This window comes from Drosophila novamexicana, unplaced genomic scaffold, assembly GCF_003285875.2.
Source record: "Drosophila novamexicana strain 15010-1031.04,08,12 unplaced genomic scaffold, DnovRS2.1 tig00000009-arrow-pilon, whole genome shotgun sequence".
Taxonomy (NCBI): Eukaryota; Metazoa; Arthropoda; class Insecta; order Diptera; family Drosophilidae; genus Drosophila; species Drosophila novamexicana.
The window spans coordinates 2,475,767-2,501,718 of record NW_020824766.1 but is presented as its reverse complement, the minus strand read 5'-3'; the positions used below and the strand labels follow the sequence as shown (position 1 = coordinate 2,501,718).

The window sequence follows — 25,952 nt, the reverse complement described above, 5'->3', positions numbered from 1 at the left end:
CCGAGAGTCGAGCGTTGTGCCTTTGAACTGCAAGTCAAGTCAAATGAAAAGCGCACCAATGGAAACTCAAACACAAAATGGCGAATGTTTCTACTTTTGGGGCCTGAGTCCTGCTTGGGGCGGGGGGAGGCAGAACCTGGCCGTATGTCGCTTTGGGGCGTGTACAGACTATAAATAAAAGGTTGCCCTATTGATTTTATAACATGCAACAGCAAAAGGGAAACTCGTGAGTGTTTATCATCAGTTTGTTTGCCTTTTACCCACATTCCTCGACTATTGTTTTTTGCCTTGTGTCTGTCTCCGTGTCCGTCTCCGTGTCCGTGTCCGTGTCTCGTTGCCGCAGCGCCTACAATTCTTATCTTTGCTGCCTTTGACCTCTGGGCTAATGGAGAAAAATTGCGTTTTAATGAGTCGACAGCTTTATCATAAGGGGGTATTTTTGATTTTTTTTCGGCTTATAGGACCATTTTTGCCATGATTTTTTAGATAATTGTCAATTATGCGCAATTAGTTTAAATGCACGTGTTTTGCAATTTTCTCTTTTTGAGCTACTTCAATGTGATTTATTTGAAAATAATTGCGCATATTAGATGGCAGGCGAGTCAGTAAATTGTGAAGTTGACAAATTGACAGACTGACAGGCTCGACACAATGTACAAGAAAATTGCACAGGGCGCGGCCTCAAAAAACGAGCCTAATGACGAGACGTAAATTATGAGTTATTTACAAGTATTCAATGCCGAGAATTATAATTTAAAATGAACTCGCAAAGAATGTCGCGTATATCATTTTATTTACATACACACAAATACTTATTTATTACAAATTGAATTATGCTAGAGGCAACGAAACTCGCATTAAACTCACTTGAATGCCAGCATGGCTGGGAATTGGTTGGCATTTACCATGGAATTCTCATATATTTCAGGCAACACCTCGATACCCAGTGCATTCTCTGGTGTAGTTCGCATCTAGTAAATCCATATTTGCCAGCTCGGTTCGTTCTGCAAATTCTTGCCTATGTCTGCTCCCGGGCGCGTATTTCGCATCATACTCGTAAATATGCGTGCATATGCATGCAGAATACCAAAGAGACAAAAAAAAAATGGAAAACACAGCTGGAACAGCAACAAAAATGCGGCAAACATGCTGCACCGAGAGAAACAGCCGGGCACGTTCCCTGGATACGGGCATGGCCTACGGCCCGTTTGCTTTACGACTTCATTTGTACGCCTAGCATTTCCATTTTGCCTTTTCACGACAAATGCAGCATTTGCTTCCTGTTGTGCCGCACTTCAATTTGTTTTACTTTCCTTGCCACTTTTTGAGCGATTTATTGAGCCAGCTGGCGCAAAAACTGTCTATCAGTTGGTAAAACAGAAGTCCTACCTCCGACCCCCATATAAATTTATTTTGTTTTCAATTTTTTTCATTGGTTCCTTTTTTTTTTTTTACAAGAGTTTTCAAGGTCGATATTTGTTTTACTTAGGCTTTCAATTGGCTACCCATTTTAGGCACTCGTCCTGTGTCCTGTTGCCCACAAATGGTTTTTATACAAACTATAAACAATCGGCTCTTGATGTCGTATGTTTATACTATTGTGTATAGATCATTCGGATAGTTGCATATGATTTAGTTTGCTTTCGGCAAACGCGTGGAAAACCCCATTTCAATAAATATATATGGCTGTGATTGTAATTTAATGGTTTCAGATTCAAACATTTGAGATTCTAAGCTCTATTTATTTACCACAAATACCGCTACACAAATGGTTGGATCAAAGCGTCTCAGTGCGCTGGCAACGTTGAAAGTTCATTAGTAAGCCATAAAGTAGACTATAAATTCATGCATATAGAGCATATGTGCACCACAAGCACACACACACACACACGCACGCACAGTGAATGGCTCATTATCAACACCCACGCAGCTGGCAGGGAACCTGCTCAGAAACAACAAGAAGAAGAATAACAACATCAACAACAGCAACTAAGGATGTGGCCGCATAGGCGTTCGCAGCCGCCAGTTCAAGTGGTTTTTCCTTTAGCCCAGCTATGAGACGTTCGAGGGTCTGTATGTGTGTGTGTGTGTGTAAGAGCATAGCATATCTTTAGGCGCCATCCAACCGCATATCTACATTTAAATTATGCAAGTTGTTGTCTAGGGCCTGCCGTCTATGCCTCGCATTCTGCGAGCCTGTTTAGTCGACTGTTTGTCTGTCTGTTTGTTTGCACTGCCGCCAACGTCTTTGACCCAGAAGCACACATTTTGGCGCTTTTATCCTCTGCTTTACATATACATATACAGATATATGTAGATACGAGTGTGTGTGTGTGTGTGTAGTGCATAGCAAACTTTTTGGGCCAGGTCTCATGGTTTGTGTATTTGCACACGTTTTTCAGCCTGCAGCAATTTGTATACACACACACACAAATAAATATATATATACATATATATATATATATATATATATACTCGCATACCTGGGTACGCTTTTCATTTGTACCTGCTGCTGTTTATTTGTTTAAATTTAACGCATCTCTGCCCTGCCCTGTCTCCGCGTCACATGTTTGTCAGTCTGTTTTTATATTTTTTTGCTTTGCTTCTATTTCCATTTCTAATTCTCATCTATTTCCTTTTTTTTTGGTTCAGCATAAAGTCAGCTTTATTTTGTGGGCGTCGCTGCAAATTATGCTAACAAATTTTTACAAACATTTCGGTTGCGCTACACAAAATGTGCACGTTTAGGGTTTTGCTATCAATTTTTGTTATTGTTCTGTTTGTTATTAATAATGAAATATTTGAATTGCTTTAAGTTTGATATTTTCAATTTCATTTACTCCTAGTCAGATTTTTAAAATTGTCATTGTTTTTTTCTTTTTACCGTTTTAAGTCTTCTTTTTTCTAAAATTTTCAATTATGGGTCAACATGCAAGTTGATAGACATTCTTTTTGATTTTTTTCTTTATTTATTTTTCTTACCTACAAATTGCTTTAGTTTCGGTTCATTTGTTTGCATCATCAACGAAATCATTTAGCACAGCCAACGTTCGGTTTTCACGTTTCTGAAAATTTCTTTTATTTATATTTCGTTTATTTCGCGCTGCGTTTTCAATTTTCATTTCATGCTTTTTTTTTGCCCCCGCCAGCACCAAATTCGTTGGCCAAGCTATTCCATTTATTTTTTGTTTAATTTTTTTTGGGTTTTGTTTTTTTTTTTTCATTTTCTGGGGCGGACGTTGTCTAACCGGTGGGCTACGTTGCGTGAAATCGCATCAGTTGTACAAACTTTAGGCGCGTTATTTAATTTGCCATTGAGGCAGTGCGCTCCATTTATTCAATCCACGTCCACGTTGTGGTCCTTGTCCGTAGCCAGTTGGCCAAAGCAATGAAAAGGTCCGTTCAACGTTTGGCTATTGTTGGTAGGCAAACTTTTTGCATGCCAAACGATTGTACAGCTTATATTTAGGCTTGATCAAATTTAATTACAGCAACGCAACGCAACGCAACGCAACGCAACGCTCAGAGTAAAATTATTTGGAAAATTAGCAAAATGAAGCCGGAAAAATCAATGTGACCTTGGCAAACTTAAGTCAATCAGTGGACTGTGTGCAGCTCGAGTCATTGAACATGACCCAGTTCGATACTTTCTAAATAATTGATCAGTTGCTTTGGCTATTTGTGTTGAAGCGACGGCAATACAGACCTAAGTAATTGAGCCAACCTTCCAACCCTCCAGCCCTCCCCTCTCTATTTGTTAATAGTCTTTGTTCCACAAGAGGCACCGAGCTTAAGTTGCTTAAAGTATTCGTGTCCGTATCTAATTGGCTGACTTCTGGTAATGTTGTAATTTGACGTTGTTCTTAATTTGCGTAAGAAAATGTTTGTAGATTACCTTTTGCTTTTGGCGCTCCGTCTAATTTGTGTGTCGAATGCAAGGCGTATTAACTATGTGAGCAAAAAACCCTAAAACTATATGTATTATAGTATAAAATACTAAAAACCTTTAATTCATATATTATTATTTACAACTTCTGTATAAAACTAGAATTTCTGTATTCAGAACTAAGGGTCTTGAACATTTATTCGCCTAATTAATATGTTGAATTATGAAGCCAAACTATATAAAACTTTTTGTCAAGTCCGCACTTGGCCAATCCCAACATAATTTAGTTAAATAATTTGACTTTATATAGTACATATGAGTTTATTAAAGTTGTTTATATAAGCAAGGCAACACACAGCAGCTTCCAGTTTAATGATATTTAAATTTTGTTTGCCAAAAAACTTTTCGCATTTGGGCCAAGGAAAATTGCTTGTTTAGTTATTTAGTTGCCTGTGCAAATATACTATATGCCCTGACTTAAGGTCAGACAACAGCGGATCATAAGTGTCGTAAATGTGGCTCAAATATTTAACGAGCGTTTCTGGCTGCCTTATTAGGGCAATTCTTACACTTTTGCCTCGTATATTGCTCATACGCCGTGTTGCGTATGAAACTTGGCCCCTCAATAAAAGGCATACGGTTGGCTCGGGCACTCATTCAGTCTGATTCATAATTACATACTTATTTCCATTTAATGGGAACATCTTAGTTAATGCTTTTGCGGTCATATTGTGTACGCTTTTTGCTTTGGCCTTTGCATTCGCCTTACTTAGCCATGCACTTTGTGCGTATCTTTTAATAGTGCTCCGAGCGTGTCAATTGAAATGTTCTTTATTGAAAGTTCTTCGGAGGTTTATTTAATTCTGAAAAGTTAAATAAGCTTATCGTATTTGATTGATTGTTCAATCAAAACTGTTTTATTGCACGCCTGGGATAAAATATTTTTTATTGCAGAAACTTGTCGAAACAAAGTTATCTATTTGAAGTTCGGAAAGCATATTAAAACTATACGTATTCCATTCTATAAGCTGCACATGGCATTCGATTGACTATTTTGGGCTGGATTTATAAAGATCTGTTCTGCTAGCAATTATCGAAGATTATCAAGTTATTGAATAAATGTAATTGAAGGCAGCCTTTAACCCAAATCAAATTCAAGTGTGGGCCAAAACTTATTTCGATATACATGAATTGCTTATGCTCAAACATGTTTGGCTAAAAGTTTTGCCTGGCTATAAAGTAGTCGGAGCCGCCTATAGTTGGCTCATAAATTATGTGAATGCTGCCAAATTGTTATCGCAGCATTTGACACATGTGAAACTAACCGAAGCCCGTACATAATTAATGCCTAAGCTTGGAGATAGGCAAAGTTCAAGGTTGTCTGCTAGCCGAATGAGAGTTGGCTATAAACTAAATTTCGATGGCTTATACGTGTGCCGGACCGGAATGTGAAGGATGCGAATTTGGTGCATAACCCGAAATGAGTTGTAGAGTTTTGCATATGCTGATTCAGACTCAAAAGCGTGTACAATTTGAGTGTGCCAGAAAAATATGATGAGCAAAAAGGAAAGCCTTTTATTCTCACACACGCACACTACCACGCGTACGCACACGCACAATGACAATGGCAAACGAGACGCAAGAAACAACTTTTGTATAGCATACTTTTTAGCGAAATTATTTACATACAAATGCTGATGATGTTGATGAAAGTGGAAAGACGACAACGACAACAACAACACCACCACAGGCAATGCCAACTTACTGGCAGCGAGAAGGAAACCCAGGGACGAGCCGACAAGCAGACGCGCCCAAACGAGGACGTCGTCACGCCGTCGGGCTTGCTAAGGATCCACACGCGGGCACTTGAAACTATTGCGAGGGCGTCTAAAATGCCTTTGCTGCTAGTTTTCTGTTGCAAATACTTTTTCGGCATCATTCCGTTGCCGTAAAGAACCAACCAGGGGAGTGGCACAACTTGAGTCACTGCCTTTCAATCTGTCTGTCTACCCGTCCACCCACCCTTCTGCTTGTCTGTCTTCCTGTCCGTCTGTCTGTCAGTCTGTCTCGCTTTGCGTGTGTGTAATGAACAAATTTTGAGCGCGCAAATTTTCGCTTGTTACCATTTGATTAAGTGAAGTGCGTGTGCTTGGCCCCCTACACAGTAGCGCAGATAACTTTTATCTTTTTTTTTTCAAACAACTCAAATTAAATTACTAGAAAGATTCGTGTCGCCTGGGCCAATATGAAACAGCACTTGCAGAGACTATGCAAGGCCTGGGTCGATATACGTACAAAGATTTTAGAAACGAATTCAGATAGAATTTTAACTTTTATAGTAGACTATGACTACATTTAGTTTGGCATCAACAGTTAAATTCAAAACTTAACATTTCTTTTTGGCTTTTCATTTTAAAAAAATTACAACATTTTCTGGCAATGTGTGCAACGTGCGCCTTAGCACACAGCGTCCTGCAGAGCGGAATTCGCAAGTCCACGACTCGTTGCAGCTCCGCAACAGCCAAGTTTTTGCCTTTCAGTCGGGTCGAGCGTCTAAAGCCCACAGATACGAACAATCTGGAGCAGGCCTTCGAGTTAGATTCCAGTCCACAAAAGATTAATCTGTGTGGAGAAATCTATCGTGGCAATAACGGCAAGCCACATGTTTTTCAGGCGGTACGCAAAGCTGAAATTGGGGTAGCAGGTGATGACACATACACTAATGAATCGCAACCACCTCTGGGCAATCCAGATTTCATACGAGCAGCCAATGAGTTGGCCTTGAATAAAGCAGCGCCTGCACTATTACAGAATCGGGTAAGTTTAATTAGCTAGAAAGAGGTTAATTGATCGCATTGTAGGCTATCAAATATTATAAAATGGTCTGGCTGCATTTTTGAAGATTACTTTAGTAAGATTGAAATATTTGGGTCGTGATTGACGGCATAAGATTCGCATATCATCCTCGTTATCTCACTTTTCAACCCAGGTGCTAGGCGTACAGACACGTTCGAGCCTCGATGCATTGCACCTTGCCGCACAGTTTCTGTTTGAAAAGATGCAGTTCAATGTTTGCATGTTGCCGCGCCCTAGCTGTAAGCGGTGCGAACGCATATTCAAGAGCGCCGGCTTCACCTGTCACAGCTTTCAGTATTACTGCGAGGCAAAGGGTGAGCTGAATATCTATGGATTGGTCGCAGACCTGATGACCGCACCGGAGGGCGCCGTTGTGCTGCTTGATGCCTGTGCACAAAATCCGACTGGCTTGGATCCCAGCCTCGATGAGTGGAAGCTGATTGCGCATATTATTAAGTGCAAGAAATTGTTGCCGCTCTTTCATTTGGAATCGCATGGACTTGCGAGTGGGGATGCTGCACAGGATTGTTGGGCCCTGCGTTACTTTGTCGACAGTGGCTTCGATTTGCTCTGCGCTCAGTCGTTTGTCAAGAATTTCGGTCTACACAGTAAGCGAAAAGTGTTGCTAGCTCCAACTGCCAACTCACTAAATTAAATCGTTTGCGAATGCAGATGAGACCGTAGGTCAGCTAATGGTCGTGCTTAAGAATTCCATACAGCTGGAAACGGTGCGGGAACAGTTTGAGGCCATGTTGCTTGAGAGAAACGATAAGAGCTGCTCGGTGTTTGCTAGTCGTATTGTGGCCAAGGTACTGACTAACGCATCCTTGCGTCATGAGTGGTAAGACGATTGATAAAGGCAATTGTCTTTACAACTTTAAGCATTAACTCTTTGGTATTCCCTGTGAACAGGACTTTGTCGCTCCAAGAGATACATCAGCGTATGCAACAAATGCGCTTGGCCTTAAGCAATAAATTGGAGCTGCTTAAAACGCCTGGCAGCTGGGATCATCTAAAAGAGCAGACTGGTTCGCATCTATATACAAATCTAAAGATACCGCAGCTGGTAGAGCTTCGTAACAAGCATATTTATGTGCCCGATTCCGGACGCATCAATCTGGGCGCATTGAGTCCAAATAATGTCGATTTTGTGGCTGGAGCCATACATGATGTAATGCTCTCGATGCAAAGCGAGAAAGAAGCAAACAATAACATTTTGTCATGTCCATGGCCGTACGTGCAATGCCTTGAAGTTCCCACAACAGAGATGGCAAACAATTGATTTTGGAATATAAGATTATTTATTATAACATTCCAATTACAATATTGCACTAACTGAAGCTACTTCTCCTAGCCTAAATCACTTATGCGCCTGCCAAGGATGCTCGCACCGGAGTGTAAGAAGCAATAAAATTCAATGTTTCAAAGCTCAAGAGAAAGTTTTTTCTACTACTCCTTGGCAGTATGATGAAAAATGCACTTTGTAATTCTCGTCATAGTCGCACATGTCGTCGCACAGCACTTATAAACGTCACATTAGAGTCAGTTTCTGCAGCAAGAGACATAATGTTATTGCGAAGGGGCTGGGTGCGGATGGGGGTTTTGGCAACAGCTCGTTAAACTAGAGTTTAAAGGTTTTGACGTTGAGTGTACTTGCATTTATGTGTGTGCGACACGCATTTACTGTTATTATGAACTTATATGAGGGTCATATATTTATGAGTTGACATACTGCGAACATAAGGATTTAAATGTACAGGGAAATTTCAAATATTTAAGAGCAGCTTTATTAAAATAGTTATACAACCGAAACAAGCGAAAGCGTATAGTTACCATTTTTTAATTTTTAATTAAAAGTGTTTTCACATGCACAAAAAGCAGCTGCATTTTTTGATTTCGAAAAGTAAGAAACAAGTTCTCAGTTTATTGCATAAAATATTCAGCTTTTTTTCCGTGTATGCGCAACAGATTTCGTTTACTATGCAAGAAGGCTGGCGAGGAGGTCAACTTTAAAATGTGGCCCATGTCATATGTACATAAGTTGTTAGGGGCTTGACACACAACTGTTGCGCCCCAAATATATTTAACCTAAATCGAACCCTTTTTATGTGCTGCTGCCCGCATTGCCCGATGGCGTATTTAACCGCATGCGCTATAAATCTCGCAACTGAGGCAGTTCCAGGGCAGAGAAAAATAGAGTGATATACATTTTTTATGCCAATTCGCGTATTTGCTATTACTTTCTGGCAAAACATCCCTTGAACCCTCTGGGGGATTCGCTGGCCCGAGAAGTAGTCGCTGGCATGCAATTTGTCAGCACTGCGAGCGCCAGTCATTGTCAGGGTTAACCCTGTGCCTTAAAGCGTTCTAATGAACGTCATTGACGAACTCAACTGCCCTTTACAAGTCCACAGCGATTGGCGTAAAAACATTTCCCCAATTCCTTTTCAAAGCTTTTCAATTCAATTCAATCGGTTTGACAGTATCAAAGGCAATAAAACTGGTATGGGTCAATACTATATAGTATATGTTCAAGTTGTTGTATGTTTGACACAAACGTGTTTTTGGTATTCTCTCTTTTTTCAAGTGTGCGTGCGGTTTTTATCATTGATTGAACATGTTAAGACGCCTTGAAGACATCAAATTTACACTTGAAGTGTCTCAAGCGACAAGTGACCCAGTTCGGGGCACAGAATATGGGCGTGTTCTCATTCTACACCCTCTTAACTTTTGCGCTCAATTCGTGAAGTGTGAAATGAATTTAATTTGTGTGGTTTTTCAAGTAAAATACCATATCCTGCAAAGTGACGGAAGTGAATGGAGTTTCATGTAAAACAAATATTAAATCAGTTGCTGCAATTAAACTTGATTTGATTTAAAAACTTTCTGAACAAGAAATATATTTTAAAGTGTTCAAATTTTTACTTTTTATCTAAGTGTTATTTAACTCCACATGTAATTTGATTTATATATGAAAATTTAGCTGACATTGTTTAAATTTTTAATTATTATTAGCAATAAAACTTCCAAAAAAAGTATTTATTTACTTATTAAACTAAATTTGTAATTTATTTCGGACTTTATTATTTTATTTTATATAAAATTAAACGTGCTCGGCCAAAAAACGCGCAGCGGCAATGCTGCTGTGTTGCTCTGCTCTGTTTGTTTTAAATGTATGAAATAGATTTATATTTTTTGTACATTTAAATAAGTATATGTGTGAAAGACAGATTATTTTCGTGAATTAAAGATTTTGTAGACAACTCGCAGCTATCAGAAAAAGCGCATTTTTTTACCATCAGCTGTTCGCAGATTTTTTCGCAATTTTTATGCATTTATGTTATATTTTTGCAAACACGTTCCGTGTCTGGTGTCTTGTTGCACACGATTTTTGGTAATCGTTTTACCGCATTTTCGTGGTTTCACATACTTTGCTCAGTGCCCGCACTTTGGTTTCGCAACGATCCGACCGCAGCGACATGCCAATTGTGGCAAATGTTGTGGATTTGCGCAGTTGGCCGCGGCTCAAGGGAAGCGAGCTTAAAACACGTTGAAAGGCGCAGCACAGATTGTCGTACAGAAATGTGGCAGCAAAATATAAGGTGGACTGCATAAATGCAGCAGCTAAAAAGTCTTTTTGGTAGACTACATTTGAACTACGGTATTCACAGCTCTAAACAAGTACGTACATACGTACATGAATACCTTTTCAGCAAGCGCACTAAAAGGGTCTTGAAATATGTTTACCCATTTAGAATATGTTGTTATTGTCCTGTGTCACGTTTCATCCTTTAGCAATGGCTCGTCGTGAAACTCACACTCATCCTCATTGAGTTACTCACATTTTATGATTCTTTTGACTTTCCACGCCTCGCTTGATTACCTGCCATTTTTTACGCTGTCATTTTATTTTTGCGCTTTTATTTTCTGTTTATACACTTACGTCTTATTTTGCTCAGCACCTAATTTGTCAATTGACGCTGCTTTTATTCGCATAGTTACTGTTGATTTACCCTCTAGTTTAAGTGGCAATTCAATTTAAAACCTCAATTTGGAGTTGTACTAAAAATTGTGCTTTTAATAGGCTTTTTGAGAGAAAGCAATGCTCACAAAAGCAGGCAATACTATAAAGTATAGTTAGTTTTCTCAATGGTATTGCCGCATTTATTTGCCTCGCAAAAAACTAACATGTTTACTTTCGTCGAATTACATTTTCAAACGATTCTTTCTTTAGAGCTATATGTAGTATGGGAAGACTCGTAAATGCCAAGTTTGGCCAAGATATCTGAAAGCTTGACAAAAACGTTCCAGGCAAGAGTTTATTCTTCCTATATGGCAGCTATATAAAATAGAGATCCGATGTTGATAACATTCTCTTAAAATGTAAGGAACATACTGAAGGTAATAAATGTGCATTAAACTATATTATTTTGTATTCTGTTACATATTTATATAATATTCGAGCTGGCTTATTAATTTGTGAAATCAAGACAAGTCGCCCGACTTTATTTGTGCTTTAAACTGTCAATGCCGAAAGTGAATTTAAGGTCATATCCAGCTGTAAGGTTGGCCATTTTTAAGGGCACTTCACTTCACGTGAATGTAATTTGAAGCAGGAACAGGATGGGTGAATAAATTGGTTTCTGTCGTATAAAGCCATTACTTGGCACCCAGCACACAAAGGGCCACACTGTAGGTATGAATTTTAATATGTGTGCATATTTATATATAAAATATTTCACAAGTTGACAGGAAAGGGAACGTCAACAAAAACCAAAAACTTATCGACACTTGGGGCTGGTGCCTTTCCAGGTGGGAACAAAGGGTTGTTGCCATTGTCGCCACATGGCTAAAACTTTATATTGAATTTTAAGTTCAAGAACAGTAACTACTTTGCTTACTTTTAAGGTTTAGTTATAGTTGAAGGTTCAAATATTAACAATAATAATAGCTGGATCAATTTAAACTAATTCTAGTCGTGAACTTTAAGGAAGGCGCGGAACATAATTATAAATGTAGCACAAGTTTTGTCGAAATGTTAAGCCAAATTTGAATCAGTAGAGTAATACGTGACTTGAAGGACAAAGTTTTGTTGATTTAAATTTTAGAGAAAGCTAACTGCCAGACTGAGACGCTAGTATTAAAGTGGTTTTTAGTTTCACTCTCGTCTTAGGCCAATAGCCCATGTTGGTCACATAACAAAGAAAACTTTTGCAACTTAAATTCAAGCACACTTACGCTGAAGTATTCCAGCACGAAGAAGCAGGCACATAAGCTGTCGTTAGTCCATTAACCAAACACCTATTGAGGTGATTGCGCACTTTCAACTCGTTGACACTGGCGTTAGCAAGGTGAGAGTTAAATTTCAGAAGGGCCACGGGCTCATTAGCAACATCAGAAGTGCGTTTGGCCTGAACCTGACGGCAGCTAGGGCCAACGCGTCGCTATCCCAGTTAGTTGGAAATGTCAGGCAGCCACAGCTAAATACTTGATCCCAGCTAAGGACTGTGTTAGCCATAAATTCGCTTTTGCTAACAATAAGGATATTAGATGTCACTGTCGTCATGTCTTGCTTGTTCGTTGCTCGGAGTCCACAGTTCAGCAATGCAATTTCCATTGCAATGCATTTTCCTTCTCGATTTTCCCTACAAACAAGTAAAATGAAACGGCAATTTCTTGGCCATTTTCATATTGTAGTCATTGCTGTGCGTGTGCTTGTGTGTGTATGTGTGTGTGTGTGTGTGTGAATTCATTGTTCATTGTGTGCACGTACTTTATTCATCTTTTATCCTTCTTGTTATCTGTTCTGTTCTACTGCAGCATTTCTTGGATTAAATTAAATTCAAGCTATGTGAAATTAACAAAACTGTTGTTAAGTGCAGCCGGTTTGATCATTGAATCTACTCTACCTGATACATTGTACCAAACACACACTGAATATCGATTGAAGAAACGAATTCATTTATGAATAACAAGATTGAGTGCTCTAGTTCTAAGTGCCCGTTTAGGAGATACCCTGTAATCATGTACCCTACATATGTAAGAGCTTAACTCGATATCGTTTCTGGGGTCGTTGCGATATATAAATATATTTATGGATTCGGATATACGGTCTTTAGCCTATTAAATACATTTACTCAAATCTATTGTACCCTCATTCTCACGAATTTTAATGGTTATACGGTACAAAAAGTAAGCAAATGTATACCTCAATTTTCCTATATAAATCATGCCTCTTACATGCGTGCTTCCTGCCTGTCTTGCCAGTGTCCCCAATCCCATTTCCAATGTGCTGCCCTTCCGCCCCTGGGAGCGCCCATTGTTGTTACACATGTAAATAACCCAGAAGGAGAAACTTCATATGCATATCCCAAATACATAAGTAACTACATATGTATGCTGGTTGGTATTATGTATTTTTTGTCTTTTGGGAAACCTACGCACTGTTAACAAAATATTTCAACTTCGCTGCCTTCTGCATGCAATGCGTCCGACTCGGTTTGAATGTACGGGCCATTGGATCCGTGCAGAGCCAGTGTGGCAGTCGGCTCGAGTGTTTGTAGTTGCACGGCTGAAGGCGGAAGGAAACAGGCCGTACAGAGCACAACACACAGCCGGTCACAGGAAATTATTTATATATTATTTTCTGCATCTTTTTTGTTTATTTTGTTGCTGTTGCTGTTTTTTTTGTATGCTCGTTTGCTTGGCAAGATTTAATATGCATTTTAATCAAAATAAAAAGTCGTTACCAAAATGTGGTAATATTAAAAAGTACATCGAGATGAAATCCCACTAACAAAGCCACGCACCGAATACAAAATATAAATAATAATTTCCGCTGGCGACCGCAGGACACAACATATCCTTCTTTTCCACACAACAAAAAAAAAAAAAATAAATAAAAAAAAAAGAGGAAAATCCTCGACAACAGCTGCGTAAAGTGCGTTCAATTATTTTTTTGCTGCTCGTCTTTTTTTTTTTTTTTGGTTTTGTCGTCGCTTCTTACTGCTGCTCTCCTTGCGCGCAGATAAACTTTTATCAAGCTTATAAGTTAAAAAAGAACCAAAATTTTTGTGTTCACTAAGAATTTTAAGCGAAACGCTTAAACGTTACCCACAAAAACGAAAGTCTCTTGGATAGCTAAGTATGACAAGGCATGTCGCCGACTCTGAAACAATATTCAATAGTTAACAATTTCTCCAATGTTTCAAATTGTTTCGAAGATTCAACTCGGTTGAGTGGGAGGTACATTTTTATTTTGAATCAGTTCTAAAATGTGAATAATATATTTGTTGTGCATTTTATTCAATGTACTTTCTTATATATGTATTTATATTTTTGAATGCTTTGGCGTTTCACGTGCAGTTAATTGACTATATGTACATCTAATCATATAATTCTCTCTTGACTTCGCAGCAAACATCTTACATGTATTCCACATTATTAACGCTCGTGTGACTTTGACACCATCAAATTGGGTCGTCGGTTGTGGTTGGCTCACATTCGGCTACCCATTATGGTTTTGCCTTGTTAGCTTGAAGAAATGAAATAGGTTTGTATTACCTCAATGCAGGCGTCCCACATAATACAATTTGTTCCGCAACATTGATTTAATCCTTTTCTTCTGCCTCACCGACACGCACACACACGCACACACAAAGACTCTATGGCTGTGTAGTCGTTCGGCACAATTTCTTAAATTTTCCGTTGGTTTTGTTGCCATTTTCCGGCATTTTTCGTCCTTGAATTTTTTGCGCTTCTTTCTTACACATTACCATAAATTCCTTTTGGTTTTCCCTCGCTTAGAATTCGGTCCCATTTGAGCTTTCAATACATTTATATTTGCATTTACTGATTTGAAAACGCTGAAACGTACTTCCAGCTGCTTTCCGCACATTTAAAATTCCTTGCTCTTGCGTTTATCCGGCAAGGTAGAGTCTGGGCTCGGGGAGGAAGAAAATTATATTTTTTATGTTAGCTGGCGGTAAACAATATGTGCGTAAGTAATCTGTGTTGACTTAAGAATCCACTGATATTCCATTGTATTATGTTTTGTTTAGTTTCATTTTTTTTTCAATTTATTTGTTGAAAGAAATTAACGGAAACAGAGCAACTAAAAAAGTTGTTGTTTTCCTTAAGCTACCCACCATTCTTGGAAATATTCTTGCGTTTAGAGTGGGAGAACATAAACTTTATGAAAAAAACAAATCATATTGTTAGAGGTTGACCTTGTAAGCATATATTACAATTCAAAAATTTTTAAATGTAAGCTAATCATTTCCTAAATAAATAAATGTTTTAATATTTGTCAACAAGAACTTAATGCACCTCGATCGACTCCACAAGCAAATCGTTTACTTCCGCCAACTCAGGCGGCAGATGTCCCACGACATTGGCCAAATCTGAAACGCGGCACGCGTATAGATAACCTTTTCTGAGATCTGCAGCCTGCAGCCAGCGTAGGAACGAGGGCACAAGTTCCAGATCCACAGGGTTACAAATCATATATGATTCCAAGATCTGGCTGAGTGTGGCGCTCGGATTGTTGACACCCACGAGCGCCAAGCCACGACTCGGATATTTTTGGTCGATAAGCAAGCGGTAGTAGAGAAGTGGTACAGCCAGCACGCCGTTAGACTTGACATCTGTGGCTAGGTGGAAGTTAGTTTGGGCCACGTTTGGGAGCTGCATTACGCCATAGGTGCCCGTATAGACATTCACGGAGAGACCTAAGCGAGCCACAAGGCGACGCGTTGTATCCTCCACAGTTGCCCAATGGCCACCATTGAAGCTCTGCCACTGAGGAGCCGCATTTAGGTAGTTAAAGCTGGTGCGCTGCTGACTAGCATAAATCAGATCTGCCTTGGCCGCCAGGTGTCCGCGTGCCAGGTAGAGGCCCGCCTTTAGAAAACTGTCTCTGCTGGCGTCGTCATCAGGATGCTGCCATAGTTGGGCCAACCGTTGCTGCTGGTGTGCCTGGGAGTAGAGACGGTCCATGTCGTAACCAGAAAATTGGCCGGCAGCGCTGAATTTAACGCGTTTCACTTGTCGCTGAAAGTGCTCGTTGGCTGGCAGCAACTGGTAGGCCGCGTAGTGTGTTCGCAGCTGGTCCGCATCGTGGCATAGCTCCATGGTGCGCACAAATCGACCAGCGCTGATGTTATAGCCCACACGGTAAATGCGAGCCGGTGAAGCGTAATCACCATCCCCGCACGGCTGTTCCATACGCTCCACAACGTAGGATAGTGGATAGGTGCAGGAAAAATCTCTCAGCTCGTATTTTGTACCCGCCCAATCAAAGGTCGTGTCATGTAGGCAGCGCGCATATATGGAACTGGGAGTGGACGTGGAACTGGGAGTAGACGAAACATTCTCATCGCTGTGGACAATCGCAAATGAGTGACTACAATAGAGCTCGATGCTGGCGCCACGCGGTATCTGCAGCTGCCCCTCGTCATTGGGCAGCCAGTAGGTGTTTGTGCCGGGATGCAGGTAAAGCGGCTGCAGATTGGAGAGCGGCAAATCCTTTTGAATGTCCAGCGTGCAAGGGCCCCCTAAAATGAAGGGGCGTGAAAATATTTTATATTGATATTTTCTCAGTACACATTGGTTTGTTACATGTAAGACTCAATATCTTGACAAAAACTCAGCGAAGCTTTGTCTCTTATTGTGTTTTAGTTTTAATTTTAAATTTAAAGAAAGCTTACACACAAAATGTTTTGTATTTATATCGGTACATATGCACTTACCTCGCTGAATTGTCTCTTCCAAATGAACTTCCTCAAGATCTTTGATAATTTGACCCACTTCTGCCGCTGGCTTTTTTGCTTCGCGCGCTTGAATCTCGATCGTGGACACGATCAACAACAAAGTTAGCAAAAATGTATGCATGGTCAACAGCGGCAACGTCTCGAAGTGTGTCGTGCGGCGTCTGGCCGCTAACTAAATAATCTGTGGCTTATACAGGTGTTTTTCTGTTTACATTTTGAATGATAAATTCATTTGCTATCGCTCTCTTTCTCTCAATCCATCTCTCTTTCTTTCTCTCTTTAAGTACACAGCCGGTTTTCGTGCTTCGATGTGCCCGAATTACGTAGAGAGCGTGTTGTGTTGTAAATGTTCTTAAAATTATGGGTGTGCTTACAGTGTCTTTAAGCTTGGCTTATTGTTTTATAAAGAATATAAATATTTCTATTCAATTCGCGTTCATTAATATTTGATCTTGGAATTAAAGGTTAACAATTCAAAACTCGGCCAGTTGCTGCACTTTCACTCTGTTTATTTCATAAAAAAATACATTGTTTTTTAAATTGGTGATATAACGCATATCAAGACACATATTTCTTTATACATATCTTAAAAATTGAAAAAACTGTCTGATTCCGTTTCGTTTGTGCGTTGTCTTGGTCTGCGCGAGCTGCTCGCAGTGCTTATACTGCTTACAGTAACACTTGCATCCCCAAAGGCACCATTTGAGTCTTGGTTAAGAGACGTTTGAGTCATGTAGGCAGCGGATCCATAATCTGACGAAATGTTAAGTCCTTGGCCCTGTTTCCAGTCAGCTTGCATAGTGTAGGGGCGACCGTTGATCGAGTAGGAAGATTTTTGCATTGCCTGTCTACCATTTGCAAATCCAGAAGTCTGGGCTGAATATTGAACGCCAGGGTTATTGTTGTTGTTCCATTGTCCAGGGTTGCCACCCAATTGACCCATTCCTCCTCGTCCACCCATTTGTCCCATTCCATTGCCACCCATTCCATTTCGACCCATTCCCATACCACCGTTCCCGTTAGGCCCATTCGGACCGTTAGGACCCATTCCCATACCACCTTGTCCCATGCCCATTCCGTTCCCACACATTCCAGCATAACCGATTCCATTCCCTCCCATCCCACCATTGCCACCTCTTCCACGCATTCCATTGCCACCCATTCCATTTCCACCCATTCCATTGCCACCCATTCCATTTCCACCCATTCCATTGCCACCCATTCCATTTCCACCCATTCCATTGCCACCCATTCTATTGCCGCCGCCCATTCCATTGCCTTGCTGTCCAGCTTGTCGACGTTTGTCAAATCCGTTCACACTACGCTTCTTGCGATTGGACGTGTTCAAATTGCCATTCATATCATTTGAATTCATTCCATTTCCATTAATTCCATTTCCATTCATTCCATTTCTATTTCTGCCATTGCCGCTCATTCCATTTCTATTTATTCCATTACCATTCATTCCCGTTCCATCGTTAAAGTTTCCACACATTCCATTTCCCCTAGGACCCATTCCACCAGGACCCATTCCACCTGGACCCATTCCCCCAGGACCCATTCCACCATTTCCGTTGCCACCTCTACCACTCATTCCATTGCCACCCATACCCATTCCATTGCCACCCATTCCCTTTCCACCCATTCCATTACTGCCGATTCCATTACCATTTCTACCCATGCCCATCCCATTGTCGCCTCTACCACCCTTACCATTTCCACCCATTCCGTTTCCACCCATACCATTTCCACCATTTCCTCCGCCCATTCCGTTACCCATCTGCCCAGCCTGTCGCCGTTTGTCGAATCCGTGAAGTGATCGTCTACGTCTTTCTAGTGAAATACCTGGAATCAATTATCATATTGGGTTTTATAGAACAATTTTAATTTTGAACATACGGGTGATTTTAACTATAATTTCTATTTATTATTAAACTTTTTACGGATCAGTAGATTTTAATGGTATTTAATTGGATTTTTTGCAACACTGATTATCCATATGAGTTGTAATCATTATTATTGTTGACGTAATTGTTATTGTTGTTGTTGTTGTAGTAGTCGTAGTTAGGACTTTGCGTTGTGTATGGGTTATTGTAAGTTGGATAAAGCCCGCCTGGCCCATAATATTGATTGTAGCTGTAGCCGACGCCAGCTACACTCACCACTCCAATAGGTAAAATGACAACTGACATCGGCGGCATTATAGTATATTGGGTTGGAGGCATAGGCATTGCCATTGGCATTGGCATGGGCAATGCTGGAGGATAATACACAGGAGCTGGAAGGGGTCTCGTTATCGGCATTGGTATTGGCATAGGCATGGGATAAGGTATTCGTCCTGGCATAAATACTTGTCGTGTGGTAACATTATGTAGTGCTTGAGATGATTCTAAATCCATGTCAATGAAGTCTGGAGAATCTGGGAAGATCAATTGCCAAAAGAAAAAGAGAGACTGGTCAAGCGAATAAATTCTTATGAAGCAGTGCCCGCAAATGGCAGATTCACATTGATGTTATAATAGTTATAGTTGGGCGTTGGATTATAGTAGCCGGGATAAGCCGAAGTGTATGTTGTTGTCTGACGACCCAATTGCGAGCCTCTGCCATAGTACAAATAGGTCGGATAGACCAGACTGATGGACATATACGGATTCAACTGAGGCGGTGCTTGTCGTGGCTGTATGGGGGACAGTAATTGACGTGGCAATGGCGCTGGGACAGCACCTAGTGGTAACGGTAACGGCATTGGAAGCTGTGATTGTGGAGGGTACAAGACCTGGGGTGAACGTCGAAGACGCATTCCAGAAGAGTCTGGCGAGTAGAAGAAGCAGAAACATAAACCACTTTAACCCCTAAACGGTTATATAAAGCAAATAGTTGCTAGTTGATGCGGATGGCCTAACGAATCTAGCAAGCGGATAGCTTTGTGCCAGTCTGGGATAGCAATTGAAGTAACAGGGCGGTGATGGAGACATCAACTGCGGCCTGGAAGCGGGATAAGGCAGCGCAGACCTTGAGGCGGGCATGTAAGTTGAGGGCGCATTGGTGCAGGCATATGGATAGTAGGGACTGACAATGCAGGGCTGTCGCCAGGGTTGGCTATTGAAATTGGGATTGGGGTTTGGCATGGACTCCTGTGTGCCATCCTGTACAATGACCAAAACATTCGCCTGTCTCTGATCTGCATGACTGGCACCTGGATCAGCGCCTGGCGCACCCTCGAGGAGCTCAATGCCACTGTCCGTATCTGTGTCCGGTTTAATATAAAGTTGTTGGTTCAGATGGAGCGTGCTGGTGCTGGGACTAGAGATGGGTGCTCTGATGCTACGAGTGTTAGCTGTGGTGGATGTGGTGTCGATCGTGAAGCGATTTAATTGCTGATCTGAAACGGATCAGTAAAAGGTTTGCCGTGAGTGTGTGCCGATGAAGGAAGTGAGATTCAAACGGAATTTACGCACCTTGGCTAAACGAACGCTCCACGCACTTGGGATACTGGCCGCAGTGCTCGCCATCTTGTTGATCCTTTTCGCAGGCCACGTTGGCCAAAACACATCTTTCAGCAGAGGCACAGATTATGTCGCGACAATCGCGTCCAAATTCTGTCAAATTCAATCTAGTTAAGAAACGCTTCACTGTTCACAAACGATCACTTACTTCTATAGGCATTGACATGGGCTGTTATGCCCACAATCATGGCCAATATGCAACAGGCAACATAGCCAATTTGCCACTTAATAAACATGACTCAGATATTTGTTAACTTTTGTTTTCGTAACTGAAGTCTGCTCTCATTGTGGGCTCCATTTTATATCATTTTTGTGTTATGCTTGAATTCTTTTGTACATTTCGCGCACAACTTATTCAAGCGAAGCTTACCAAATTTAATTGAAAATAACTGATTAATTATGGCAATCCTGATAGCTATGGGTTATTTAACGGAATACTCGAACTTAATTATGAAATTATTTTGATTTAAAAATTAATTAAAACCACAAACATTTTGTTGACTTACAGAAAAATTTGAAAAAAATCAAATGTCGTTGACATGCAGTAAAGCCCATTAAACGAAATTGGTAGTGGGAGATAAAAAAACATACATATTAAGAACTACTATTGTTTACATTGCAATACAATGTCTGATTTGTGCTGATAAGCAATGTCAAAGTCATGGCAAATCGGATGAGCTGAGTGGACCTTCGGCGACTAAGGTGAAACGTGTGGCACACGGGCACATTTGCGTTGGTTATAAATTCTGGTAATTCCAAAATGGACATTATCAATTGGAAAACAAAAAGCGCTTATCGTTCATTATTTATTTCTACTTTATTTATTGTATGCTTAGATTATTTAATTTGTTCAAATTTGTGATACGGTTTGCTTAAAGTTAAAGTTAATATTTCAGATTTTACGTCGAAATACCTAATATGCCATTCGTTTGCAGACTCTCCAATGGCAAATCTTTGACAACTTCTATGAAGTCTTCTACAGTGCAGGCATACGAATAACCCTTCTTTAGATCTTCCTTGGTCCAGCTAATCCAGCTGATTTGATCACCAATGTCTGGGCAGATAACGTAGTCTTCCTGAATCTCCTGCAGGCTAATATGCGGATTGTTAACGCCCAACAGCACAATGCCCTTGCGACTATCCCGATCGATAATCACACGGAAATATAACGCGGGCACTGGTATTAGACCATTGTTATTCACATCAAAGTCCAGATAGAGCTCGTGGGGCACGCCCTCTGCATCCGGCAGCGTGGAGACGCCCCACGTGCCTGTATAACAATCCACGGTAATGTTCTCATCGGCAACAAACTTCCTCACGCTATCCTCGATGCGCTCCCAGTTGCCCGCATTGAAGGTCTGCCATTGGGGCGCGGCATTCACAAAGAAGAAGCTCGCCTGCTGGGCGGCACCAAAAATGTAGTCCGTCTTTGCGGACAGGTGGCCCCTGGCCAGATACACGTTGCCGCTAACATTGAAATATGGCGAGGCATCCATGCCCAGAATTTCGCTGATTGTGATGTTCTGCTGCACCTGTGTGTACTTGCCGTTGACGTCCTTGCCGCCATAAAAGTCACCAGTTATAAAGCTGGGCCGGCTAACAGATCGCTGATACTGTGCACTGCTGGGCGTCAGTACATGGTGCACATAGCGTGTTACCTCTTCCAGCTCATTGTGGCATACATCGTACGTTTGCAGGAAATCGTCGTATTCCGCATTGTTGGCTAGCTGGAAGCCTACCTCCAACAGATTGGTGCCGCCATTGCACTGGCGATTTGTGCGTCGGGCTGTGTAGCTTGGCCAGGAGGTGCACACAAACTCGTTGATCTGGTAGACACTGCCAAGCACCAGGAAACTCTCGTGTTGCCAGCAGCTGGCATTTAGTTGAGCATAGCCCGCGAATTGTCCCTGAAAGCCCCTTGAGCCGCTGCAATGCAGCTCAACTGTCTCTCCGTGCTTCAGCTCCACAAGACCCTGCGTATTGGGCTGCAGATATTGTGGCGTATTCTGTGCGTCACGCAGAACAAAAAGCGGAGCTGGATCGTTAAGATCGCCGTTCACGCGAAAGTTGCACAGCTGCTGGGGCTGCCCTTCGTCGAATTCAGTTACACCTAGCAAGCCTGTGGTGTGTAGCTGATCCAGTGGCAGATCCTTGACCACAGCAGTAAAGTCTTCCACAGAGCATGCGTAGGCATAGCCATTCTCGATCTGCGCTTTTTCCCAGTCTAGCCAATCCAGCTGTGCACCCACATCCTCACACACAACATATTCCTGCAGAATCTCGGAAAGGCTGGCATGTGGATTATTGGCCACAACCAAGGCAATGCCCTTGCGACTCAGCTGATCGATGACAATGCGATATACCAGCCGAGGCACAGGCAGCTGCTGTGCGCTTGCATCCAGATAGATCGGCGTCTGTTCGCCGGTGGCACTTGGCAATGTGGACACGCCCCAACTACCTGAATGCACGCTGACATTCAGCGCCTCATTGGCCACAAATTGGCGCAGACTACGTTCCACAGCCAGCCAGTTACCGATGTTAATGCTGCGCCACTGTGGCACCGCATTTACATAGAAGTGGGTGGCACGTTGCGCTGAGCCGTGCACAAAATCTTGGCGAGCAGCGAGTTGTCCACGTGTTAGATAGAAGTCGCGACTGCTGTCCAGGTACTCACTCGCGTCTAAGCCGAGAATATCGCTGAGCGCCTCAAGCTGATGCGATTGACTGTAGAACACATTGACGTCCTTGCCAGCATAGAAGTCGGCACGCAGATAGCCCGGCTGTGCCACGTTCCGCTGATAGGCAACATTGGCTGGCGTCAGCTCGTAGCGTGCGTAGCGTGTTATCTGTGCCTGCTCATCATAGCAGAGCTCCAGCTGCGTTAACAGGCCGGCGGCCACATTGAATCCAATCTTAAGTAGCTCAGTGCCGCCCTCGCAGGGGTCACCAGTGCGCACGGCTTCGTAACTGGGCCATGTTTGGCAGCTAAATGCGCCTATCTCTACATTCAGGCCTTCTGCCTCGTACATCTGATTGCCCACACATCGTGCCGTTAGTGCGGTATATCGATTGAAGGGCGTGGCCAGCGCTGCTGTGCAGTGCAAATTAATGCTGGATCCATCATCGACAATATAAATACCCGATTCAGTGGGCAAAAGCCAACTTAGTGCGCCCTGTGGCGTAAGCAGTGGGGCAGGATCTCTAAGATCGCCATTGGTGCTAAAGTAGCATTGATCGGGATTAGGAGTGGGAGACGGACTAGCAGTTGGGGTGACCGGTGCACCGGTTGTTGCAGTTGAACTTGATGCTGTGCTGGAGGATTCGGTAGAGCTTTCCGGCGGAGTTGTAGGCGCTGCAGTCGTTGAGACTGTCGGAGCGGCGGTGCTAGATGATTCGGTAGAGCTTCCTGGTGGCGTTGTCGACGGCTCCTCAGTGGTGCTGACTGTAGAAACCGTGCTAGGATACTCGGTGGAGCTTACTGGCGACGTTGTCGTGGGCTCCTCAGTTGTGCTGACTGTATAAACCGTGCTAGGATATTCGGTGGGGCTTGATGGCGACGTCGATGATGGCTCCTCAGTGGGGCTCTTAGTAGAAACGGTGCTAGGATCCTCGGTGGTACTTGCAGGCGACGTTGTCGAGGGCTCCTCAGTGGTGCTGACTGTAGAAACGGTGCTGGGATATTCGGTGGTGGTGCTTGACTCATTATCCAGGCCAAGTATTCCATTCGTGTGCAGATCATCAAGCGGCAAGTCCTTAACAACTTCTGTGAAATCCTCCACAGTGCAAGCATATGAAAAGCCCTCATGCAGATCCTCTTTAAGCCAAGAAACCCAACTCAGCTGATGTCCAATATCTTCGCACACTGTGTAATCACTTTGAATTTGTTGCAAGCTGACATAGGGATTGTTAACACCCACAAGAACAATGCCCTCACGGCTGGCACGATTAATAATGACACGGAAGTATAATTTGGGCACTGGTATCAGACCATTATTGTTCTCATCAAAGTCGAGATAAAGTTCACGCTCAATGCCATCGATGTCGGGCAGCGTGGAGACGCCCCAGGTGCCGGTATAGCAGTCAACTGTCAAATTCCGATCGGCCACAAATTTGCGAACGCTCGTCTCAATACGCTCCCAGTTACCGCCATTGAAGCTCTGCCATTGCGGGGCCACGTTGATGAACAGAAAGGTAGACATTTGTGCCGCACCGAATATCTGATCCGTTTTAGCAACCATGTGGCCGCGAGCTAAAATGCGATCTTCGGTGTAATTAAAGTAGGGCGAGGCATCCATGCCCAAAATCTCGCTAATTGTAATATTTTGCTGGACTTGTGTGTACTTGGTATTAACGTCCCGCCCGCCGTAGAAGTCCAGCTCTACGAAACTCGGCCGCGCCACACCATGTTGGTAATCGTAGCTAGAGGGATACAGCACATGGTGTACATAGCGTGTGACCTCGGCTAGCTCATCATGGCAGACATCGTAGGTTTGCAGAAAGCCATCATCATCCAGCTGAAAGCCCACCTTGACCAGATCAGTGCCACCATTGCACTGACGCCCGGTGCGCAGCGCCGTGTAGCTGGGCCACGCAGCGCAGCTAAAGTTGGCAAATGGATAGATCAGATTGTCGACCAGGAAGTATTTTTGCTGCAGGCACTGTACAGTAAGTTGTGTGCGATTTTGAAAGGGTGCTGCAAAGCCAGCACCCGGGCAGAACATGTCGAGCAGTTCGCCATTGGTTAGACGCACTGTGTCCGTGGGATCGGGCACGATTAGCTCGTAAAAGTCATGTCGCGCGAAGAGCGGAGCAGGATCATTGAGATCACCGTTTACGCGAAACTCACAATCTCCAAACACGGGAACACCCTGTTCACCCTCAGCGTAGGGCAACACGCGCGGCAAGTGACGACTAGTCGCGGAGCTGAAGCTGAGCACCAGCTCCAGGATTAAGATCACAGTCACGTAGCACTTCATAGCACTACGCCTGAGCTAGTTATGCCAAACTTTTCGCTTGTTAAGAACGTTCTTATGTGACTAGCACATCGTCATGACTTCAATTGTCGAAATTATCGTTATCTTAACTTAGCAGCCAGCGCACTTATTTATGACAGTTGATTATAAATTATGAACAGCTCAGTTTAAATAGATATGTATGGCCGCATTATGATTATGAAATTCGGTTACGAGTTTAACTCTTCCGTACGATTTATTTATAAAATTCTTAACCACTTAAAAGCGGACAGCTGTTCAATATAATTAGCTTTAGCAAAATTCTTGTCAATAACTTATCAATCATTGAGAGTACTTATGTTGATCAGCGTTGGCTTATGAGATTTGCTTAGCACGGCGATAGAAGCTGAGTAAAGCCAAGAGGGCAATCAAATGTCTGATATCGGAGTAAAGTGTTCTACCTTAAGGTCGATATTAGTAGACTTCCTAATTTATATTTTCGTCTTAGACGTTATAAATTCTTATCACACGGTTCTTATAAATTTTATAGCATTATGTGGCACAGCACAGGTAGTTTATAATTTATATTTGGAAATGAAATAAGCATGTTTTCAAAACACCAAACAGTTCTTTGAATTAGTTTTTGACAATTGGTAGCCATAATGATTGTTCTTACGTAACCCAAGCTGAGACAACTGAAATGGCATTTCCTTAAATAATTAATAATATAACGAACTGTCACTAACTAATTGATTTCTTTGCAATGTACAAACCATTTATGACCGTAGAAGTCAAATGCTTATCAGAGGCTGAAAAGGCATACGAATAAATTCCATCAAAATCAACGGCAGGCAAAAACTCTCCGTGCGATTATTTGTGCTGAAGACTGTTTTTCCAAAACCCAAACCAATTATTTAACCGATGCGACCAATGACTAATTTGCAGCACTGTACGTGCGTGCGGATTCCGGCAAATTGACTGC

At 42.2% G+C, this 25,952-nt stretch overlaps 5 protein-coding genes and 2 long non-coding RNA genes across 7 annotated transcripts; 1 reads left to right on the top strand and 6 right to left on the bottom strand.

The window, feature by feature from the left end:
• Positions 1 to 6,239: 6,239 nt before the first annotated feature.
• Positions 6,240 to 8,156, top strand: LOC115769396 (aspartate aminotransferase, cytoplasmic-like). Its single transcript, XM_030714201.1, has 4 exons — positions 6,240 to 6,703; positions 6,876 to 7,350; positions 7,415 to 7,583; positions 7,655 to 8,156. The coding sequence occupies exons 1-4, from the start codon at positions 6,326 to 6,328 to the stop codon at positions 8,022 to 8,024; spliced, it is 1,392 nt and encodes a 463-aa protein (XP_030570061.1). The 5' UTR covers positions 6,240 to 6,325; the 3' UTR covers positions 8,025 to 8,156.
• Positions 8,157 to 10,117: 1,961 nt separating this feature from the next.
• LOC115769542 lies at positions 10,118 to 10,798 on the bottom strand. Its single transcript, XR_004018758.1, has 3 exons — positions 10,686 to 10,798; positions 10,432 to 10,625; positions 10,118 to 10,366 (listed from the first exon to the last, which is right to left on the bottom strand). It is a non-coding gene; the product is annotated as an uncharacterized LOC115769542 (long non-coding RNA).
• Positions 10,799 to 11,165: 367 nt separating this feature from the next.
• Positions 11,166 to 11,807, bottom strand: LOC115768321. Its single transcript, XR_004018506.1, has 3 exons — positions 11,644 to 11,807; positions 11,485 to 11,591; positions 11,166 to 11,432 (listed from the first exon to the last, which is right to left on the bottom strand). It is a non-coding gene; the product is annotated as an uncharacterized LOC115768321 (long non-coding RNA).
• A 3,236-nt stretch (positions 11,808 to 15,043) lies between these two features.
• LOC115768895 lies at positions 15,044 to 18,880 on the bottom strand. The gene is made up of 5 exons (XM_030713613.1): positions 18,864 to 18,880; positions 18,675 to 18,790; positions 17,186 to 18,357; positions 16,492 to 16,684; positions 15,044 to 16,296 (listed from the first exon to the last, which is right to left on the bottom strand). Exons 1-5 carry the CDS (start codon positions 18,878 to 18,880, stop codon positions 15,062 to 15,064), a joined length of 2,733 nt encoding a protein of 910 aa, XP_030569473.1. The 3' UTR covers positions 15,044 to 15,061.
• Positions 18,881 to 18,985: 105 nt separating this feature from the next.
• On the bottom strand, positions 18,986 to 19,312 carry LOC115768886. Its single transcript, XM_030713601.1, has one exon. It carries the CDS (start codon positions 19,310 to 19,312, stop codon positions 18,986 to 18,988), a length of 327 nt encoding a protein of 108 aa, XP_030569461.1.
• A 52-nt stretch (positions 19,313 to 19,364) lies between these two features.
• Positions 19,365 to 20,206, bottom strand: LOC115768869. Its single transcript, XM_030713577.1, has 3 exons — positions 20,167 to 20,206; positions 19,971 to 20,111; positions 19,365 to 19,894 (listed from the first exon to the last, which is right to left on the bottom strand). Exons 1-3 carry the CDS (start codon positions 20,204 to 20,206, stop codon positions 19,365 to 19,367), a joined length of 711 nt encoding a protein of 236 aa, XP_030569437.1.
• Positions 20,207 to 20,917: 711 nt separating this feature from the next.
• On the bottom strand, positions 20,918 to 24,994 carry LOC115768859. Its single transcript, XM_030713566.1, has one exon. The coding sequence runs from the start codon at positions 24,992 to 24,994 to the stop codon at positions 20,918 to 20,920; it is 4,077 nt and encodes a 1,358-aa protein (XP_030569426.1).
• Between the last annotated feature and the right edge of the window lie 958 nt (positions 24,995 to 25,952).

Coding starts and splice junctions, on each gene's coding strand:
- LOC115769396 (XM_030714201.1), top strand. CDS start 6,326: ATGTGTGCAACGTGCGCCTTAGCACACAGCGTCCTGCAGAGCGGAATT. Junction 6,704..6,875: donor CTGCACTATTACAGAATCGG/GTAAGTTTAATT, acceptor TTTTCAACCCAG/GTGCTAGGCGTACAGACACG. Junction 7,351..7,414: donor CAAGAATTTCGGTCTACACA/GTAAGCGAAAAG, acceptor TTGCGAATGCAG/ATGAGACCGTAGGTCAGCTA.
- LOC115768895 (XM_030713613.1), bottom strand. Junction 16,685..17,185: donor TTGGGGATGCAAGTGTTACT/GTAAGCAGTATA, acceptor CAGATTATTTAG/TTAGCGGCCAGACGCCGCAC. Junction 16,297..16,491: donor GGAAGAGACAATTCAGCGAG/GTAAGTGCATAT, acceptor CCTTCATTTTAG/GGGGCCCTTGCACGCTGGAC.
- LOC115768886 (XM_030713601.1), bottom strand. CDS start 19,312: ATGCGTCTTCGACGTTCACCCCAGGTCTTGTACCCTCCACAATCACAG.
- LOC115768869 (XM_030713577.1), bottom strand. CDS start 20,206: ATGATTGTGGGCATAACAGCCCATGTCAATGCCTATAGAA. Junction 20,112..20,166: donor CCATGTCAATGCCTATAGAA/GTAAGTGATCGT, acceptor TGAATTTGACAG/AATTTGGACGCGATTGTCGC. Junction 19,895..19,970: donor GGAGCGTTCGTTTAGCCAAG/GTGCGTAAATTC, acceptor GATCCGTTTCAG/ATCAGCAATTAAATCGCTTC.
- LOC115768859 (XM_030713566.1), bottom strand. CDS start 24,994: ATGAAGTGCTACGTGACTGTGATCTTAATCCTGGAGCTGGTGCTCAGC.